General features: G+C 34.8%; 1 protein-coding gene across 1 annotated transcript; it reads left to right on the forward strand.

Annotated features, from left to right (window-relative positions):
- The first annotated feature begins 9400 nt into the window (after positions 1–9400).
- Positions 9401–11572, forward strand: LOC141481592 (uncharacterized). The gene is made up of 2 exons (XM_074173343.1): positions 9401–9829; positions 10935–11572. The coding sequence occupies exons 1-2, from the start codon at positions 9646–9648 to the stop codon at positions 11570–11572; spliced, it is 822 nt and encodes a 273-aa protein (XP_074029444.1). The 5' UTR covers positions 9401–9645.
- Positions 11573–16028: the final 4456 nt, after the last annotated feature.

The following is a 16028-nucleotide window of genomic DNA, read 5'->3' on the forward strand; positions in this document are numbered from 1 at the left end:
GATATGTATGTCAAGCACCTTAATTCTAATTTTTCGATTTTTTGAAATTTTTAAGTAACTGAATTTTTTAGGTGTACAATTTACGATAAAGTTTTCATTGTTGAAATCCATATTCTAGTTTGCTTTCAAATAATCGAATTAGATTTCAAAATGTATCTTCCGTTTCGTTCAAAACTTTTTTCTGTACTGAATCACGGGTAATAGAAAATATTTAAATATTTCATCTGTAGTACAAAATTTCGCTAACACTTATAATTCTTAAAATATGTTTTTTATTTTGATTTTCTTTTGAACAACCTATCAAGGAGGTTACGTATAGCGCCATCTACCCGCGAATAGCTCAAGCGAAGTTGATTCTTACTGTTATTTTCTATCCATTCACTTTTATATTTTTATGCTTTATAGTTTTTATATTCTCATACTCACATTTATGTGTTGCATGAAAATATTCATTATTATCAATATTTATTTCAATAGGTAGCATATATATTATCACTTTCTGACTACTTTTTCACCCCAAAATGCTGAAATCACCAAATGTCTTATATTCTTTAAAATAATAACACTTTGACAATAATATTTTATCTTCGACAATATCTTTCAAGTTGTGTATCTTATATTTCTTAGAATAATAACACTTTGTCAATGAGATTCCATCTTCAGCAATAAAGTACATTTTGATTTGATTTGATAGCAATAATTGATAGTTACGTACAGCGCCATCTGCCCGCGAATATATCAAGAAATATCAATTATGTTACGAACAGCGCCGTCTGCTTGCGAATAGATCAAGCAATAATGCCGATAATTCTGTCAATACAGATCCCGATCTTGAGAGTTACACATAAACATGTATACAAACAATCATACATACATACATACATATATGCATACATACAGGTGAAGCTAATATGAAGCGAGTAAAAATTACAATGGAGAACTTTATATAAGTGCAGAAAGGTTATCTTTTTACTGCGTAAAATTCAAAGTATTTTTCACAAAAAGAAATTTTCTATTTATCGGTAACTTGTCGTATTTAACAATCTTGCCTATCAAAAAAAATTGTTAAGAAATAATACGATATTTATCTTAACGTTTCGGAGGCCAAAATCTGCCTCCGTCTTCAGAAATGGACAAAAAAATTCTAATATATTGACTTTTTGTTTATTTATTTTTTTACTTCTTCGACAGATGTCAAAGGAGTTTTGAAATATGAAATTATATCAATGTTGTTGATTGACAACTGAAACATTCGATGTAATACAAGGTGCTCTCCGATATCAGTCTGTTGCCATTTCGCTACTATCCAAATTTTTTTTTCAAGATGGGTAGCTAAGTACCTACGGTCTATTTCTAAGGAGCTATTCGAAATACAATTCTCTCAAGATATGAGAATATACGCGCATTCTTTTAGCTTACGTCTCTTAGAGTGAGGATCATTGGTAATCATTCTTGTCCTACTCCATTCCACTCGATGTTCACCGTCTGATTTTAAAATGTGTTCAGACAATTGTCTATTTTTTTAAGTAATCTCGATGTTCATTCTCACGCACTCATAATTGTCTCGAGGTTTCACCAATGTAACTTTTACCACAAGAACAAGGTATTTCATAATTACAATTTTTTATTTTTTCTTCAGTGTTGTTGGGTTTTGTATCTGTGAGTATAGATCTTAGTGTATTTTTACACGCTGTATTGACAGAATTATCGGCATTATTGCTTCATCTATTCGCGGGCAGATGGCGCTGTTCGTAACCTAATTTATATTTCTTGATCTATTCGCGGGCAGATGGCGCTGTACGTAACTATCAATTATTGCTTGATATATTTTCGAACAAATGGCGCTGTACGTAACTATCAGTTATTTATCAAATCAAATTAAAATGTACTTTATAGTTGAAGATGAAATCTCATTGACAAAGTGTTACTATTCTAAGAAATATAAGATACACAACTTAAAAGATATTGTCGAAGATAAAATATTATTGTCAACGTGTTGTCATTTTAAAGAATATAAGTTATACAAATTGAAAGTAATATTTGAACATTTGGTGATTTCAGCATTTTGGGGTGAAAAAGTAGTCAGAAAGTTGATGTTGAAATATTCAAATGGAATAAATTTCTGTGAAAGTTTACGGAAAATCGTTGAAAAGAAACCATTATTATTCAAGACGTACCATTATTTGAATAGGAGAATCATTTCGAAATGGAGAAACCACCAATGCTCAAGAATATTTGTAATAGTAATGATCACATTCTTCATGCTGTGTCTGATAAATAAACTCGTAAAGAGTATTATATCGATCTTGACTCATACATAAACGTGTAGGGTAAGCTCGTTAGAGAACCACTTAGCATTGCGTTTAGTACTTGTTAACTTTAGTACAAATTTACTGCACATCATTTAATTTTATTCACATGCCTTTGCCATTTAGGATTTTGTATGTATACCTCTGAAGCATTATTTTTCATGGGAGAGTTTACCTTATTCGTTTTGTTTCTTCTATAAATGAATAACTACAGCATGAAATGAACATTTGGTGGGAACTATTTTGGTTTTTAGAACGATGAAGTATGCGTCGGTAAATGTTTTTTGTTTTGAATATATCGAATTAGTAGCTAATTTTGGATTTGTCAGCCGAAAACCGAGCAAATCTTTATTCATGATTTGAATTATATTTTTATTCAAGTGAAAACATCCAGAAGAAAATTTATTTCCTAATATTTCATAAATTAGCAGAAAGTATTATATACAAATTCTGGAGCAAAATAATTCAGTTTTGATAAACTTGTGCAGTTTTTCTAGGTTTCTCTTCCTCATATTTTTTAGTCATAGGTGAAGTTCAATATATCGTCGAGATTTTATTTACCAAGTTAATAGAGTTTCATTTTGGTATTCAGTCAAAGTGTTACAAAAAATATTAAAAATAGCAATTTACACGTTTTTTTCATAAACGAAAAATTGCCCTTTGTACTTAATTATCGCGAATACGAAATATTTCCAGATCAAAATATTACAATTTTACGTAATTGTATAAAATTCGACAACAGGTTATTAACATAGATTAACATACTGAAGAAAGGTTGGTTGAGTAACAAAAAATAATTTAAAAAAAAACTGTTTTTTTGCCGACGTTTCGAATTTGATAACATTCTTCTCCAGGGCCATGTAAATGAGTTTTCATGAACATACCCTCCACAAAACTCATACGATGATTATCGTTTCAATTTTACAAGAAAAAATTAACTTCAGTTAATATCTCCATTCCGGTTTGAAGGCAGTCGTAGTTTGTAACTGCATCGTAACGTTTCGCCAGCACGAGTGGCTGGCTTCTTCAGAGGTTTAATCATCTTGATGATTCACCGATGACTGGTGATTTCTAGTTCGTAGGTTATATTTATGTTGACTCAAGTAGTCCGCCTCTCCTGTTGATGCATTGCTATCAGCCGAAGTGTTATCACCTGTTAATTACGTGACACTGCATTGCGGTGTTGCCACTTTAGCATCTTTCAGTATGGGATTTCAAATCCGGTTAAGCGTTACCTCCTCCTCTTTTCTGTTTTAGTTTTCCGAATGTTCGTGGATTTCTATGGCTTCCCGTACAAGCCGACTGCGGTTTCCATGATCGATGATAAGTAGTTTCACATCTTCAAAGAGTATCGTGATACTAAGGTCATATTTCGACACTGCCGATTTGTCTATTTGACCTAATCTACATTTTCTCCGATGTTCATTCAGTCTTATACCCATGGATCTTTTGGTGGTACCGATATAAACTTTTCCGCAGGTGCATGGTATAGGATATACCCCCGCAGCTGATAGTGAATCTCTTTTGCCTTTCGTAGATCCGAGGCTTTGTTGTATTTTCCTGTTGGGCTTGAATACTTTTTTTACTTTATACTTCCCTAAGATTGTTCCGATTCTGTCTGTGACTCTGAGATGTAACACAATGTACGTGCAACCGTTTGAGTTTCCTCCCTATTTTGACTTGTGGAACTCTTCAGTTATATCGCCTTGTTGATCTCGGTTACACTGTATCCATTCGAAGTTGATCCAATTCTTCTTGTAGGTGTTCCGGTTCACATATTCTATTGGCACGTTCCGTCAGGGTGTTGACAATTCCCCGCTTTCGACTTGATGGTGGTTCGAAAGTGCATGCGGGGAATTATCAACACCCTGACGGAACTTGCCCGTAGAATATGTGAACCGGAACATCTACAAGAAGAATTGGAGCATCTTCAAGTGGTTTAAAATCGTCATTAACATTTCGCATGTAGCAACGCATCAATAAGAGTGGCGAATTACCTCAGATAACATGAATACAACATACGAACTAGAAATCACCAGTCATCGGTGAATCACCAAGATGAATGAACCTTTGAAGAAGCCAGCCACTCGTGCTAGCGAAACATTAGGATGCAGTTCCAAAGTACGACGGCCTTCAAACCCGAATGGAGATAATAACACTAAAAATATTGGCCGCTAATGTCTTATTCAATTTATCAAATAAAGGATTCTTAATTGAATTACCCACCGAAAATTAGTTTCTTCCTGTTAATGATATAACTATTTCAAAAACCATCACACATATTAGATACATAACAAATAATAAAAAATATTGCAATAACACCAATACAAAACGACATGAAACAAACGAATGGCTTTATATGTGATTCTGATAAGGTGGTGTCTGTTTTTTTATCAATGACAGAAAGAAAAAGAATGAAATTATTTAGATATTTTACCTATCAAATCGAAGGGATCGACATCCCTTCTAGTGTTGACACTATAATATTTGAGGATATTGTTGAGTTTTAGGTCGAACACAGTATTATTCAACTTCAATGAAAATAAAAATATACAAATATCAGTAAAATAAATTCAACCAACTTGACCGTGACAACTCTATCTACAACACTTTTTTTTAATAAAATAAAACCTAATACATGGTGATGTAGATTGAATTCTTGTTCATTCCTCAACACTTCCGCTTGAACTGAATTCTTCATCTGCAACACCCAGTGTATCCCTCAAATAATCAAACTGACATTTTGGTAAAGATTTTGTCATTATATCGGCCACCTGAGCTGCGCATGGGATATTTTCAACATGAAATACACCCTCTGTATACTTTTCTTTAACAAAATGATATCGCATGTCTATGTATTTATTGCGCTTGTGGAATTCAGGATTATTCATATATTCAACTGCACTTGCGTTGTCTATGTACAATGTAGGTGTAGACAACTTATCAGTTAATACTTCATCAAAGAGCCTCATCAACCACACCAACTCTTTTGTCGCCTCACTGCTAGCTATAAACTCCGACTCCGATTAGATAACCATCCCTATTACCAATATATCCCACTGAAGATTCTTTAATACTTTTCTTAGCAAATTTTCTTTTCTTATCCTTGGATATGTGGATAAAACAATCAGTCTCAAAGACCTTGAGATGACTGTCTTTTCCTGTCCACAACTCAATCGGAGATTTTCCATCAATGGGGGTAGATCTACTTCTATTCAATATATACACAGCTGTATAGATTGATTCTATCCACAGCTCCTCTGGAAGTCTTAGCGTGTAACATATTTCTGGCAGATTCCACTATTGTGCGATTTTCACGTTTTGCACCTTCATTTTTCTTCGGTGTATATGGCATAGCAATGCTATGATAAATACCAGCTTTGCCCATCACTTTTTTCTGTGTCATGGTTATTAAATTCTAGTCCACCATCATCTTGTACAGTGTGACTCATGGTTCTGGCTTCTGCTAGAAAAATTTCTATAATTTCGCTCAAAAATCTTTTGGATTGATATGATTGAACATGTAGAATAGTTGGATTATCAAAATAAAAAATGTGTCTATATTCTTTTTCATGTTCAACGAGAGCTGTGGGGTTTTTACTTTCTTAGAGTCTCTCATGTGTTATGAATCTCGTGTTATCGTCCGTCCAGTATGACTTACATAACATTTGTGACAGCTACTACAGTTCAATTTGTATACTGTATTGAAATGTATGTCTTGTGCTGTTTCAGTTTTTTGTTTTGAGAGAAAATGCTTTCCAACTGTGTTTTCATTTGAAATGGCCACTTCAATTTGTTCGTTTCTGAGTAACTTTCCAAGTTTATCAGATAAATTTCTTACAAATGGAGTTTTGTGATATTCGGGTTTCACCCCTGTATTTTGGGAAGTAAAATTTCTTTCTTCAATTATTTTACTAATATTTTTGTCTAGGAAAATTATTTTTTTCTAGACAGTTCTCAGGTATGGAATTCAAAATTGTAAATGGCAGTGGTTCTTGATTTCAAATTTCTTATAAAGTACATGTAACGTGAAAGTTATCAAAATCCATGAATGAAGTTACAGTTCTCACTATTTCTTCGTAAAAAGTCTTCAGTTCGACGTACTTTTATCAACTGAAATTAATGGCCATTTAAGAGAGATTAGTGAAAATTTAATATAATTGTCCCTTGTCATTAAAAATGGCTACCAATTTCCATGTAGATCTCCCAGTGCAAGAAATCTGTTATATAAATAAATGCAATAAGTTCCCAGTGAATTGTAACGTCTATAATTGCATTTGCTGGAGCGAAGGCGGTGGCGAATGACTTTCCAGGGCTGGCACAATAGTCGTCTCGACTGGAGTATAATTTAGATTTGATATTAAAGACGTAATAACAAGGAATGACGCAATAAAGAACCGCCGTTTAGAATATGAAATTGTCGCTGGCTTTCGCCAACTTTAATTTCTTTCGCTATAATTCAACGACATTTAAATATCTCCCGACATTTTTACGACACCAAAGAATTATTGGAGTAAATTACATTTCACATTTGAAATATTTCAAGTTGAATTACTGAATTATATCCTTCTCTCGAGATTTACAATTTTAGATATTCCATCAGGAAATTTTTCTCGCTTTTCATCACCTCTGCGGATCAGTTCAAAGCCGAGTGGAATTCATTGTGGTTCGAAATTAATATCTAGAACAAATATTTTACATGACTTTCTGATAATCGAATATGATATGCTCTTGAAGTCATGAGTTGACTTGAAGTTTCATGAAATATTATAAAAATTCAACTTTGTGATGTTCAAATGAAAACGGGTTTTCCTGAAACACATATTTTATCCACTAAGTAAATAGTAAACTTATTTCCCATAAATAAAACTTACAATACTTCTGGTGAAGAAGTAGAAAAAATAGATCATTTCAAAGGTTTGTGAACCATTAACTGTCAATGCCTTCATGAATATTTATATTCAGTGACATTTTGTATCTATGTCTATGAATTGCGGATAATGTAAACTATCTACTACTAGATTGATCAATTACTTTTCAAAAATCTATAATTATGCAGTACCCATTAAAACAAATTGAATTAGAACAACCGGTAAACTAGGAAAAGCCAAAGAGAAATTGTGTAAACTGAAAAAAACAAATAGAAAAACAAATACAAAATTGTTAGTTTGCAAAACAAAGTTACAGTTGAGCATTGTAAAGTGAGATTTTGTATGGGTACGTTGTTTACACGGACAAACGGAAGAAAATATAACATAATGAAAAGAAAATTGTTCCAGAAATTGATTGAACAAGAGTTCATCATCCAGATCAAACAGCAGAAAGTTGGTTTCAACATATACAATCATTTTAATAATACTTTAATTATGCAAAGTTACTTACAAACTCATATAGATTATTTAAATTTATTTATGATTTACTGAGAATGTGAGAAAGTTATTTCAAAGACATGTGATACATTTGCGACCCGATTTCCTTAAAAAAAGCCATAACCAAATACTTTCAAAAACATTGAATGGAAATTTTTTACAAAAAATGCAAGAACAACATTCCAAATAACTATATACCAGTCGCTTTGCAGAGAGCCGAAAAGCACCATATCCTTAAATATTTGGAAGGCTTCAACATCTTGTGCGATCATCAATATGGCTTTCGGAAACAAAGATCAACATGCGACTTTCTATCGTATATCACCCATATTTGCACTAACGCAATGAAGAAAAATGGAGAGTCAAGAGCTGTTGCGCTTGATATTTATGAGGCTTTTGACCGTGTGTGGCATGAGGGTTTGCCGGCCAAACTTGAATTCCTGTCGGATCATTTTTGTGTATTGCTCTCTAGCTTCCTAAAAAAACGTTGCATTCCTAAATAGAAGGTTGCATATCTTAATGAGGATCTAGAAGCGATTTCGAATTGGAGTGAAAGTAACCAGGTTCAATTCAATGCAACAAAAACCCAGGCATCAGTTTTGTCCAAAAAGATAAATGTCTTCGAATCGGATATAATACTGTTAGGACAGACAATTCCGCTTTCTGCTTCGATAAATTTGTTGGGGGTTAAAATGGACATCAATATGTCTTAGCACAATCATGTTTCTGGAATCGCAAAGGCTGCTTCGCGAAAGCATGGAATACTGTTCCGAACCAGAAAACTGTGCACATCTCAACAACTTTTGATGCTTCATAAAGCTCACATCAGACCTCCTTTGGAGTATTGTTCTCATGTATGGAGATCCGCTGGATTCCATCCAGAAAAAAGCCAACCACCTGATTGGATACGCGAACATCACTTGCAACCTTCATAGTCTGGAACATCTAAGAAAGGTCGGGGATTTGTCTCTCTTCTTTAGATACTTTCACGGGAAGTGTTCAAGTGACTTGGCACATTTGATTCCACCAAGAACGATACATATCCGAATCACGTGACGGACTATGGCTGGTCATCGATTTGAGGTTCAACTCATTACACCTCGAACTTCACTGTTTAAGAACTCTTTCATTTGGAGAACTGCGATTTATGTGGAATAAAGTTCCTGAAAACGTTTTCAAAAATGAATTTAATCTCCAGCTATTCAAATCTAATGTGAATCGCTACCTTCGCACAGGCACCACTCTCAGAGCGCAACAAGGATTTTTTTGTAGTTCTTGTGTTTTGTCTCAAAGAAAAAAATAATCCCCGCTAAATACACCAAAGTTGGATGCTGGAATTCAAAGTGTATGCTCGTTGTTGTATGAAAGGGATACAATGTCATCAATGGTGAAAGACCAGTTGGTGCTGCAGTTGGGCCAATTTTCAAATTTGTTATTGATGAAAGACACTTAAACTAAAATTGAAGAAAAAAGGTACTTCGTGAAAGACAACATGAAATAACTCCTAGAATGGATAAAAATGTAAAAAATCTCCGAGAGAAAAAAAATGCAACATTTCAACCAGGAGGAAAATCACTTCCATTTAGTGACAAGAAAGATGAGCGGCAACAAACAACAAAGTTCTCTTTGGCAATAGAATTATTTTGTCAACATTCACTGCACTAAACAGTTCTAAATTTACTCAAAATTCTTCATTCTCATTTAAATGATATAGAAATACATTGGCCGTTTTCACACTAGCCGACACACCACCGACACGATATCGGCCCGACATCGGCCCGACAACACTGGAGTAAACATAGCATTTAATACAAGGGAGCGCTTTCAGACTAGACGAAATGTCGGCGTCGGGTCGGTATCGGTGCCGCCATGTCGGCGGGCACCACCTGCCCCACTACTATCGGCCCGATAATTTAGCCACCGGTTGTTAGTTGTTTGTTCGTTCTTCGTTCTGAAGTGTTTTTAAAATGAGTGTATTTAAGTATGACATAGTAACTCTGATTGAATTAGTCGAATCAAAGCCTTGTTTATGGGATAAAAGTGATGAGGGAAACAAAAATAAAATTCTTCGTCAAAGGAGCTGGAAGGAAATATTTGAATACCTAGAAGATGGATATGACACATTAAATACGGAAGAAAAGAAAAAAGTCGGTAAGTACGTACAATTTTTAATGTACCTTTTTAGTTTAGTACATTATGTACATTGTTGGTTAAGAATCCTATTAGTTCATAATAGCCTTAGATTTTTGATAACTGCCAAGGTAACTTGCCTTCATCACTCACAAAATAGTTGGCAAAAGTTGTGCGAACACCTCTCCCGGTTTTTCCTGTTTCCTTCGTCTTCCTGGTTAGGTTTTGGAATTGAGTTCCTGGAACTATCATTTCGTCATCATGTCCTCCCACGTCTCTCGACCGAACTATATTGTGTAAAACCACACAAGCTTTGACAATATTTTTGGAAAACTGTTTAGAAACATTTAAAGGTCTATGGAAGATCCTCCATTTGTTGCTGAGGATGCCAAATGCACACTCAACATACCTGCGAGCTCGGTGTAGTCTGTAATTGAAAACACGTTGCTTAACACTCATATTATTACTTGAAAACTCCTTCAAGATGTGTTCGTGAATAGCAAACGCACTGTCACCAAGAAAAACATGTGGCACTTTTATATCTTTTGGGGGAAGACCCTTCGACGGAGGAATGTCTAGTTCTCCAAGACTTAACTTTCTCCAAAATTCTGTACATTGTAGAATGGAAGAGTCACAATCCTTACCATATGCACCGATATCAACATAGACAAACTTGTAGTTAGCATCTACAATAGCTAACAGTACTATGGAATAAAACTTTTTATAGTTAAAATGCACTGATCCAGCATGAGGAAAATTTTGTATCCGAATGTGCTTGCCGTCTATCGCGCCTAGGCACATTGGAAAATTTGCTTTTCTTTTAAACTCGTCTGCGACTTCTTCCCAGTCTTGCCGTTTCATTTCTTTTAGGTATTCGCCACAAAATATGTCCCATATTTTACTGCATACAATATTAATTATATTGCTTAATGTAGAAATGCCAATCCTAAATGTGTAATGCAAATCTGTCAATGTGTTTCCTGATGCCAGATACCTGTAACAATAAATGTAACTATAATACAGGTATAAATACGGTAAATTATTACAGAACTAGTTGTTACCCGCAGCTTGAAAAACAAAACAGTTGTTTGATAAGCATAACACTACAAAATGATTCTTGTTTCAGGCGATGTCATAATGAAGAAATGGGAAAACATAAGGGATGCTTTCATACGTTCTCAAAAAACAAAAAGTGGACAAGCTGCAAAAAAGAGTTATATGTACGCCGAACACTTGCAATACCTACTGAAATCAATCCAAAAAGATGACACCATAAACAACTTGACTCAGGCTGTGCAACCAGAAGATGAAAGTGATACACAAATTCAACCTCTATCTCCCTCAGAAACCGAGGTAAATGATCATGCGATTCTTCCAAATGATTCACAAGTAATATGTGCTAACGTATCTATTAACCAAAAGAAGAAAGTAAATAGACCTCCTGGAAAAAACTTGAAAAGACGGGAACCTGACTTCATTGAGCAAGAAATTCTATCTGAAATTAAAAAGCCTGCACATGTACCTACTGATCACGAGTTAATGCTGCTCTCGTTTAAGCCATACATACGTGATTTTAACGAATCTGAATTACTTGATCTTCATATGGAATTTCTGGGGGCTATTAAATCTATAAAAGACAAACGATCACGTCCAAGCTCAGCTGCTCTTTCCACTTTTAACTATCCAAGCACCCACGACTTTGTTTCATCTGGTAATTCCGTCTACCTCCGAAATGATGAAATGGGAAGTTCTGCTTGGCCTTAAACCTAAGCTGATACTCAAATATTGATATTACCATAGATTAAGAAATACAGTACCATTGTAGCAATGTAATAAGTATAGGTAACTTTTTTTGGGAATTTTTGTAATCTGAAAGCATAAATTAAGTTTTCATCAAATAAGATGTTGAACTAATATTTACAATCCACTTACCTTAATGTTACTGACAACATTTCTTCAGGTGGTATTGCCATTCGGAATTTGGTGTCTTCTTTCTTGATAGAATCACGCAAGTTCACAACTAAGTAATCAAATGTAGCATTACTCATTCGGAAAAAATTAAAAAACTTTTTTTCCTCCGAAGCTAATTTCTCAAATAGAGTGTAGAATGCGCCTTCTACATACCGAACTTTAATGATCGGGTGGACCCAATACTTCCTCATGTATTTCCGCCTCTTAGATCTTAAATGCAACAAATATAACAAATACAAACGTCTGTCAGCCATTTTTTCACGTTTATAAAACACAGAGCTGCTACGTCGCTGCCACCGACTGTCTGTCTGATGTGAAAGCACATCCGATTTTATCAGGTCGGCATCAAATCGGGTAGGTGTCGGGTCGGTGTCGGGTCGGGGTCGTGTCGGCTAGTGTGAAAACGGCCATTGTGCTGCTTATCTTCATATTTACAATAAAATATGTTAAAAACGGCGTACTTTTTCACCTGTAACATGGAAAAATAAATTCAAAGGTAGGATTGGAACCTCTGGCGAAAAATAAAATAATACAGGCACCGTTCCCAACCACCAGAATGCAAAACTCTTCTTGAAGCGCATCTTCAGAGATGGAGTAGTCTAATTTCTAACACTAAAACTGGTCCCCATTTATATCTCACTTTCAGGCACATGTCAATGCTTTCGGATAGAATCTAGTGAAAGTTTCCGCTAATTTCAACTGAGCGTTTCATATGAAGAAATGAAACCTATGTCTTATGAGAGTTTGTTCTTATTTCTCATGCCACACTTTGCTGTTTCCAGACAGTCTTTATTTATTCTATGGTCGTTTTCCAAGGCGTATTGAGCGACAGTGGATTTGTCTGGTCTCTAAAATCGGAAATGTGTTAAGTGCTCTTTGAAACGAGTTTTAATAGCTCGCTCAATCTATCCGATATATTTTTTGTCACAGTCCTCACAGATTATTTCATATATTCCCAACTTTTCATTTTTCAACATATTAATTTTAGGTAACCATTTGTTGAAGTAAAGGAGGAGTTTTGAAGGTTACTCCCACGTTCAACGTTTTGAAAATGCGATCTAATCCGTTGGTTTCTCTTAGTTCATATTCACGAAGATTCAACCCGAATTGACGTTTTCAATCAACCTATCTACTACTTTTCGCTTTCAGGTTTTTCTATAAACATATTTCTAAAATCTTATCTTCCTTCACTCAAAGGAAAAACACAACAGGCCTATGAACCAGAGATTTTGGTTTTGCCATTTTGTATTGTAATCAGAAATATATCTAAAATTATTTGAATTGAAAGGGTTATTAATTTTTGGGAAAGAAAGTTTTTGGCTTTCTACTACTCCATCTGATACAAAAAAAAGAGATGAGAGAATCTTCCAAAGAAAGGAAGGAAGTAATCAATTTGAAAATAATAAGTAATTCTTATAACTATATAACTCTATACACATCCATGTATAGAGTTACTTATTTTCAAATTGATTACTTTCTTCCTTTCTTTGGAAGATTCTCTCATCCTTTTTTTTGTATCAGATGGAGTAGTAGAAAGCCAAAAACTTTCTTTCCCATCTAAAATTACTTGTATTTTTCCTTTTTTTTTTAACACAAGCACTACAGAAAAATCCTTAAGGCGCTTTAGAGCGGTGTCTGTGCGAAAGTAGATATTCACATTGGATTTGAATCGCTAGAGATCAAATCCATTTGGGAAATCGTTCTCGGCAAGTAAATTCCACATGAACACAGTTCTCCAAATAAAAGAATTCTCAGACAGTGTACTGTCTGAGGTGTACTGAGTTGAACCTGAAAACGATGAGCAGCCACAGTACAGCGCGTTTTTCTGATATGTACCGCTCTTGGTGGAATCAAATGTGCTAAGTCACTTGAACACTTCCCGTGAAGGTATCTATAGAAGAGAGACAAATCTTCAACCTATTTTTGATGTTCCAGACTATCAAGGTTGCACGTGATGTTGGCGTCTCCAATCAGGCGGATCTTTTCTGGATGGAATCCAGCAGCTTCAGGTTATGGTTGCGAACAATACTCCGAAGAAGGTCTGATCTGAGCTTTATAAAGCATCAAGAGTTGCTGAGGTGTGTACAGTTTTCTGGTTCGGGACAGTGTTTTAAGCTTTTGAGAAGCAGCCTTTGCAATTACGGCGACATAATTGTGCCAAGACATGTTGGTGCCCATTTTGAGCTCCAACAAACTTATATTAACAATAATCGGAATTGTCTGACCTGACATTGCTATATCCGGTTCAGTGACATTTATCTATCTGGAGAAAACCGATGCCTGGGTTTTTGTTGCATTGAATTGAATCTGGTTACTTTCATTCCAATTCGAAATCACTTCTATATCTATAGATACCAATTAGACCCTGGTTATTTCTCTAATCACAATGACATCCTGAAATGATAAATTCTCGTTGTTTTCAATCCCATATGGGAACTTGTAGACTCAATATTCGGGGATTTGTTGTTGAGAGCTCAAATAAAGTCCTCTATCTTAGATTTCTCTGTGTCAAAAATTGCAAATACATCATCTACATATTGGATTACAGTCCGTGGAAAGCAATGGCATTTGCTTCCATTTCAAATCTGTCCATGAATATATGAACCATAATGGGAAACAGTGGGTTTTCCATTGCCGCGCCTTCGTGCTGTCTGTAGAAAGTTGTTGAACCGGAAGCATTCTGTTCAGTTCGTGGAACAATATATTACTTTCCACGTAAAGGACAGGAAGTAGCAATGAGAATGTAAAATTTTTTTGTCATAATTTCTTAACTAGAATCCGAAAATATAAAATCGAAATCGGCATTGACATATCTATGGAAGTAAGCAGACATTTTTTATGTTCTTCAAATCTTGTAGATAACATTTATATTGCACTTCTTTTTTCGAATTCACCCACCTTTGTTAATCTGTTAAAAAATATGTTAAACTATGTTTTTCCATTAACCAGCTCTCTCGTTACTCTTATGCTTTCTGGGACTTCCACAATTATCCTTATTTTGGACACACTATAATTTTTGACTTTTGAATTTCAATACACTGTTTCTTGAAAAAAGGGCATTTTTAGTTTTTCCGCAAAATATGAATGATTCCCAAAAAAATAATTTTTGTCAATTTGGTAATCATTTTAGTAAACACCCTTTAGTGTTTCTGAAAATTCCGAACCTACTTTGGTAGTTTTTCTTTGGATTATATCCAGAATTCTATCTGGAAGCATTCAATCGGAAACAGTTTTATTGTAATCTTAACAACGGAATTCAAAAGAGGTCCAAATCGTAAAGCCCCTGCTTTGTGAACTGATATATACACTATCGAATCCTTTTTCCTCATTATTCTCCCTAATAAATGATCGGTTCCACTTGGAAATCTACCATCGTTTCGCGTGAAACTGCCATCAATAATTGCCTTGACGTTTTCAGCGCCGGTTTCCTTTGAATGAAATTGTATTAAAATTTAAATGAAGACATTTCGCAATCAGCGTTCGCCAATAGATTTCCGGACTTCGATAGAATCTCCAAGGAGATTGGCAATCACTTATACGTCACATCCTCCATGCAAATAAAATGGGTTCGAGATTTACATCTAGGGCTTAGAAGGTGATTTAGCGCCATCGCTAGCTCCGGGGTGTGTTACTTTCCTGCTGAACTAAGCTGGAAACGGTTAAAATGTGTTTATTTGAATTTTCTAGCCCGCCCGATTCCCGTACGAGGGAAGTTTCTGATTTGAATGTTGAACAGGAAAATGTGCGTAAATTTTGGGGATTACTTTGAAAGGCTGGAAGCGGGAAATAATTTCCCGTCTTTGTCACGAAAGAATAATGTGACAGTGATATAAAGAGTGATGAAATTGAAAAAGGTACTTTCAATAAGTTTTGGGCATAGAAATGGAATTCGCCAGCTAGATTTGTTTTTCGACTATTATATGTACAGGTACTCAAAATGTATTGCTAATGTTTATATAATTTGGCCTCCGTCAAATTAATAATAAAAAAACTCATAATGAAGGTAATTGTCTTGATAATATCGTCGTTAATAATAGCAACATGAAAGTAGATACGGGAGATGTAGGTGTGATACGGGAGATAAAAGTTGAACATTTCAGTAAACATTCGAGTGGAAGTAAATATTTGAGAAAATTCACATCCAATAACATCGAACCAGTGAAGTCTTATTTGGTGAAAGAAGATTGGTCTGATACTCATGCAGGAAAGAACGGGTATGAAAAATTCAGTAATTTTGAAATCACATTTT

The sequence above is a fragment of the Leptinotarsa decemlineata genome, unplaced genomic scaffold, assembly GCF_025532065.1.
Source record: "Leptinotarsa decemlineata unplaced genomic scaffold, Ldec_3_MD MMD2_tig00000218_RagTag_RagTag, whole genome shotgun sequence".
Lineage (NCBI taxonomy): Eukaryota > Metazoa > Arthropoda > Insecta > Coleoptera > Chrysomelidae > Leptinotarsa > Leptinotarsa decemlineata.